The following is a 6,642-nucleotide window of genomic DNA, read 5'->3' as shown; positions in this document are numbered from 1 at the left end:
TGGTCAGTCAGTGACCGTTGCCTCCTCCTTCATAGGCTGAGCCCATGTCCCTGGCCACCCTCCTCGAGACCCTGTGATTCAGACCAGGGCCATTGGAGGCTGGAAGGACACAGTGCCCTTGTGTCACACTGCTGGCTCCTTTCTGTCCTTGTCCTGGGAAAGGAAGCGCCAAAGGGTAGAGGTGGGGGCTGTGCTGGGGCCTGGAACTGCCTCACAAGAACATTCTGGTGAAAGGGTAAGATTGTGGTCTGCAAGTGTGCCCCTGGAACTGTTGAGACCCTTTAACCGGGAAGCTGAGCTGGACAGGAAGGGCCTGAATGCCAGGGACCTATTTTGGTACCAAGGGAATCAGGCTCCAGGGAAATTTTTAGCGCACTGACGAGGTGATCACAGGGCTCCGGGAAGCGCCTGTCCCAGCCCCACAGTTGTTCTGGACTCTCTCCCACAAGCTAGGCTGGTCCCAGCGTTTTCTCCTACCGGTTGTTTTTCCAGCTCTATCGCAGGCATAATGTGTCCCCTTACTCCCATCCCAACATAAGCACTGGAAGTAGACAAAGGCTCTTTATTTACTGATAGTTCTTAGCCCTTCTCTCCACCAGGGGAGAGGAGTTTGAGGAGTACTAAGCTCTGGCCCTGGGTGGATGGGGACTAAATGGCGTGGCAGGAATTCCCAGCAGGCAGAAAGAGGCGGCATGTGTGTGGAAAGGGTCAGTAAAGGCCTTCCCTATGACGTGTCTCATCCGGGGCGATCAGCCTACCCAGCATGCAGTGCAAATGGTGGAAGCAGACGGGCACTGGGAACTCCCATCAATCCTCAGGACCCCGGTGAATGGCTGTTGTGCTGGCAGCGGCCGTCTGGGAAGAAACCAAAGGAGAGATGACCGCTCCTGAACCTCAAACACACTTGCACGTCTGAGCTTCCCCGCAGTGGAATGGAATGGGGCTGGCAGTGCCAGGGGCATGGACACCAGAACATCAGACCAGGGCCAGAAGGTGTAGCACCTGCAGGCTGAGGCTGACATGAGGAGCTCTGGTCCAGCGCTATAAAGAAAGGAGGGCCCACTGAGACCTTGGCAGCTGCATACACGGGGTCCACCTTGCCTGGTCGTCAGGGTGTTGGCAGAGGCATCACAAAGGACTCTACTAGCCTCGGATGTTAGCCGAGGGCGAAGTCCTCCTCACCATCGCCTGACACCTCCTAAGGGCAGAGTGGGAGGGCCGCTCTCTGACATACTGAAACTGGGGCTGGAGCTAAAGGGAAGAGTAGCCGATCGGCTGTGTCGGGAGCAGAGGTGATGTTGTCCCAGGGCTGGACAGTATGGGAGCTTCTGGAGTTGGGGTTCTTCTAAGAGGGGTCAAATCAGGTTCCAAGTCAGAACAAGGCTATTTGCTCCTCTCTCGCAGCAGACCGGGCAGACAGGCACCCTCACTGGGTAGAAGATGCCAGCATCTTACCAACCACAAGAGACAGACACTCTGGATGGAAAGCGCCTTATGAATAAGAATGTTGCCACTAGTTGTCCGTACTACTGCGGACAACCTTCCCGTCATCCCTTCTATGAAGTGAGGCAACGGTCCTCTCATCCTTTCGTTGTTGCTGCCTTTCCCTTCTCGTACCTTCCGCTCTATCTGCTGTCAGAGTCTTCCTCTCTTCCAAAATTACTTGTGGTGGCTGAGACAACATTTAGACAAAAAGAAACCAAATGAGCAACGATATCACACTTAGTAACCCTATTTTAGTCTGCTGTGAGACCATCCAGGGGCCCTGGTAGCATCGTGGGTTACACAGTGGGTTTCATGTGTTGGGCTGCTAAAAGCCAGGCGAACTGTCTGCCGCCCCATAGGAGAAATGGGGAGGCTTTCTGCTCTGGGAAAGATCTACAGCCTCAGACACCCACAGGGGCAGTTCTACCCTGACCTATCAGGATCCGAGGTGGCACTGCCAGGGAAGCAGGGGGTGGGGAATGAAGCTGTAAAGATCTAAGGTCTCCGAAAGGTCTGCTCCTGTAAAGAGCTAAGGTCTCCAAAATTCAAAGAGGGGTGGGGATGTGTAAGCTCTACTCTGTCCTATAGGGTTGCCATGAGTAAGTATCAACGAGATTTCAGTGGGTTTGAGAGTTCGGAGGAGAAGCCGCCATGACCCTGCAGTTACTCACTAGCATCACTAGGTGGCAATGTGTGCGAATGTCAGTCAACCCACAGATTTAACATCCAACTACTAGCAAGAGGGCATCATTTCAAACACTTCGTTTTCCTTTTGAGTAAATATTTAAATATTTAAATATTCTGCCCTTTCTAGGTATCCTCTCCCCCCAGGGCTCCTCAGGGTCTTCCTTCAGCCCCTGTTGTTGTTCTCACCTGATCTGGAAGGCTGTGTGTGGACATTTTGTTGGTATCTTCTCTTTACCGCCTCATCAGACGGTGGCATCAGGGCCCCACAGCAAAAACAGCAGCAGCAGCAGCAACAACAACAAGTGAGCAGGCAGCATAGGAGGACAAGAGTCTGCAAGGCAGGAGAAAGTATGGTCTTCGCCCAGCGTTCCCTGCGGCATTAACACTCAAACGCCCCGCCCCGCAGACACATTTGTACTAGGCGAGAGGGGTTATACTGGCCCTCCTTCCTCCGTCTTAAGGGACTAGGAAGAATTGTGTACCTTGAACCAACAACTATTTATTACAAAATAGTATCTGACGCCTTCTTCACCAAAGTGATCATATATATAGATTCCCAATGAGCCATGCTGGTCGTAGATTTTCCGCTTATTACGGTCACTCAGTATAGCGTGGGCCGTGTTGATCTCTTTGAATATCTCTGCAGCTTGAGCATCTCCTGGATTCTTGTCTGGATGATACTTCAAGGCCAGTTTCCTACCCAGGCAACACCCATAAAGAATGGTGGGAGGGGTGGCGAGGGAGGGTCAGGATGAACTGTAGGGACAGGCCTCTGGACAGCACATAAGGAAGGTAGGAGATGCAGGACCAAGGATCGGGAGCAAGCACCCAAAGCCTACATTCTTTCCCAGGCCACTTGGAAAAGGATGCGGACCCTACCTGGTCCTAAAGTGAAGGCTTAGGGATTGAGAAGTGGATAAAGGAAGAAAGAAAAGGCTTAAGGGGAAAATACTGGGATTGGCTACCGGGCTGTTTGAACCTGTAGGACTTTTTCACGTCCTCAGGAGAGGCGCCCTTCGGAAGCTCCAGCACTGCATAGAGGCTCTTCCCACTTTTTGACAGACGATGTGCTGCTTCATCCACATGGGTCATGCTCTGGACCAGAGCAGAAGCAGCAAGCGTGAGAACTTGCACAGGTGAGGCTGTGAAGAAAGGAGCTTTCAGCGACACGGCACGCCAACCCACCATGGGCCACAAAGGGTAAAGTATAAGACAGTGTGAGCGCAGGGGCCTTCAGAAGGCATTCGAATGCAAGTTTTAAAGAGGAAACATCCTCCCCTCAAGCTTCTCTGAGTCCTTCTGCTACACAGACTTTGGATGCCCTCTATCTTAGAGGTGGAAGACGCCAGGGAGGGGCTAAGTGATGGGGAAGGTGCTGATTTCGTCCAGAGCTCTTACTGCCGCAAGTAAACAGCCCAGGGATCATCCAAACCCACTGAAAGGTGAAGAAGAGCAGGGTGGCCCCAGCTCCTGAACAGAACGGGCCAGGAACCTGGAAGCTCCGCGATGACCGAGGGGCAATTCGGGCCAAATCCTGAGCGGCCGAAGCAAAGTCGAGTGCACAAGTCAGGCCAGAGGGCCGTGCCTGCAGCGGGGGCAGGAGACTTTCTGCCACCCCCACCCACCCCGCCTCTGTCCTCAAACTAAGGGCTTCCCATCTCTGTCTCTCGGGCAGGCAGCCGGAAGAGCCTAAGGATGACTTCCGGGCTGAACCAGGAAGTGGAAAAGAAGTCGCGGGGTAAGCGGACCTGGCGGACGAGCCATACCCCAGAGTGCAGGCGTGGCTTGGGGAGCCTGCGGCCCCGAGAACCAAGGTAACCAGCTCGGAAGGGCTGCTCTAACTCCCCAGCTTCCTTTTGGGGCGCTGCAGCCACAGGGCTTTTACATGGGAGTGGGTCGAGGCAGCCTCAAACGTGCTCTCCGTGAGGGTGTGAAACGTCGCACAGCCTGCGCTACTGCGCATGCGCGCGGAGAGCGCCGGGAGCCCCGGGACTTGTGAGGCCGTCCAACCGCGCAGGTGCGCCAAGACGTGCGGCCTCGTAGCCCTGGGACTCTTTCACTCGATGTGAACCTGACTTAGGCCGTCCGCCTGCGCCTGCGCCTGCGCCTGGCTTGCCGAGGGCTGCCTGGTGCTTGGCTTCTTTGGACGCCAGAGCAAGGCCTGGAGGCGAGGCCTCGATGACCCTGGGGCTTAGTCCGCTCGGCTGAACCCCGAGCGCAGGGACGAGCACCAGTGGCCCCAGGACATCTGGGGATGTGCGCTTCTAGCCCTCCCACCGCAGTACCACCCACCACCTACTCTGGTGTGAAGTTCTCACCCAGAGAAAGCCAACGAGCCCGCACGCCATGGCCCGAACAGAGAGATGGCGCCCGCAAGCCCGTCTTAAGGGGCATGCCACCTGCCCAGTGATTTTTTCAGAATCCAGGAGTCTCGACTTGGTGCTTTCTTTCCCTTCCTCCTGGAAACTCCTGTGTATTCTTTAAGAGCAATCTCAAAAAAGGGAGGGGGGAGCGAGGAGGGAGGGGGGAAATGAGGAGCTGATACCAAGGGCTCAAGTAGAAAGCAGGTATTTTGAGAATGATGAGGGCAACATACGTACGAATGTGCTGGACACAAATGATGTGTGTATGGATTGTGTAAAGAGTTGTATGATTCCTTAATAAAATGATTTTTTTAAAAGAGCAATCTCAAATGTCAGTATTTTGGGGAACCCGTTTTCTCCGCCCCCAGTTGCTCTCACGCTATTTTGTTAAAGTATTATCTAATTATATTGTAATTGTTTGTTTGCTGAAGCGATGTCTTATCATGATGACAAGTCACTACTGTTCTTTAAAAACTTCATTTCAATACAGTGTCATCCGGAGGCTGCCGCATCATTTAATTATGTAGTCTAGGTGGGATAGTTAAATTGTTTATATTGATAGCACAAATAACTGCGAATGAAAATTCTTATTCATAAATCTTGGAACAAATCTTTGATCCACCCCCACCCCCCAGCCCCTACCCCACCATTGGGGAAACTCTTGAGTTAAAGTGGAATATTTGAGCCTCTTAAGCATCTTCATGGCTAAATTTCTTTCCAGAAAGATATCCCAAGTGACACTTTACATCTTTCCCTGTAGGCATGAGAGCCCCTGTCTCTCTACCTGGTCAGGTTTCTGTGACCTCTCATAGGAGAGGGTATCTGCACCACTTAAAATTGACCACCTTAATTTTCATTACTAAATTTTATTCCATCACAATTAGATGCAGTTCCCTCTTTTGTTTCATGAAGAGAATATAAACTTTCTAAGAATCCCTGGAGGAGCCCAGGTGATGCTATGGGATAAGCATTGAACTGCTAACCTCAAGGTCAGGGCTTCAGACATTCCTGGCGCTCCGTGGAGAAAAGATGAGGCTGTTCTGCAAACAGTCTTGGAAACCCTAAGGAACCGTTCTGCTCTGCCTGTTGTGGTTACATAATTGCCTGTCAACTTGAGTGGAGTCTAGTCTGTCAATCAGGTCACAACTTGATGACCTCATTTGAAGGTGCTGTGAAGATCCATAGCTCACTGGAAGCCAGACCTACTCTCTCTGCCTTCCCTTTCCGACTGTTGAGACACTGAGAGCTGGAGGAGACTCATGGAGACCTGCACCAGTGTTGACATGCCTCCACTGCCACTGGATCCACAAGATTGTCTACACACTGGCCTGTGATCTTCCTGCATCTGGCATCATTGCATGTGCCGCGTGAGTCTAAAGAGGAATGTACGGACTAATACTGGACAAGTGGGCTAATATCAGACTTATGGGCTTGATCTGAACTGGACTGGCATGTTTTCTCAATATGCGATTGCTCTTTTATCTAAAGCTCATTCTTATACACACATTAGTGTCTATAACTGACACACTGGCCTATAGGGACTTGATGACTGTGGACAAGGAGCCCTGGCAGTATTGTGAGCTGATAATCAAGTGGTTGGCCATTAAGAAACCTCCAGCTGTAAAAACAAACAAACAAACAACTAAAAAAACTCCAGCTTTTCAAAACTACCAGTCTCCTGCTGCAAAGATTTGCAGTCTCAGAACCCCTTTATGGGGATGCTATGAGTTGAAATCAACCAGATAGTGCTGGGTTTGGTTTGGTGTAGCAGTCTTCAGAAATTTATGAAATATAAATACTGATAGGTCTTAACTGATACTGATAGTGTTTAACTTTGAAACTATTTAACAATGTGGATGTGATTTTTCACCCAATATTAAGTTCTTAATAATAATTTTTGTGTTTAGAAAAAAAACAATAGGAGGCGGCAGAGGAAAGGAGTAGTGAGCAAACAACGCCACAGACAGGGAACAACTAGGGAATTAAAAGCAACAGCGAGGAGGACGTACAGATTCCAGTGGTGCTGGAGCAACAGCAATCTAGCTGAGAGGAATTACTATGAGGCAGAAGAAGGGTGGGGTGATGGTGGGGCAGGAAGAAGGTAAAA

The 6,642-nt window shown here is 51.1% G+C and overlaps 1 protein-coding gene across 1 annotated transcript; it reads right to left on the bottom strand.

Moving 5' to 3' along the window:
- Positions 1-2,427: 2,427 nt before the first annotated feature.
- On the bottom strand, positions 2,428-3,264 carry DNAJC5G (DnaJ heat shock protein family (Hsp40) member C5 gamma). The gene is made up of 2 exons (XM_075536061.1): positions 3,152-3,264; positions 2,428-2,503 (listed from the first exon to the last, which is right to left on the bottom strand). The coding sequence occupies exons 1-2, from the start codon at positions 3,262-3,264 to the stop codon at positions 2,428-2,430; spliced, it is 189 nt and encodes a 62-aa protein (XP_075392176.1).
- Positions 3,265-6,642: the final 3,378 nt, after the last annotated feature.

This window comes from Tenrec ecaudatus, chromosome 17 (genome assembly GCF_050624435.1).
Source record: "Tenrec ecaudatus isolate mTenEca1 chromosome 17, mTenEca1.hap1, whole genome shotgun sequence".
In the NCBI taxonomy this organism is placed as follows: Eukaryota; Metazoa; Chordata; class Mammalia; order Afrosoricida; family Tenrecidae; genus Tenrec; species Tenrec ecaudatus.
The sequence above is the reverse complement of the archived record's forward strand: the minus strand, read 5'-3'. Positions and strand labels throughout refer to the sequence as shown.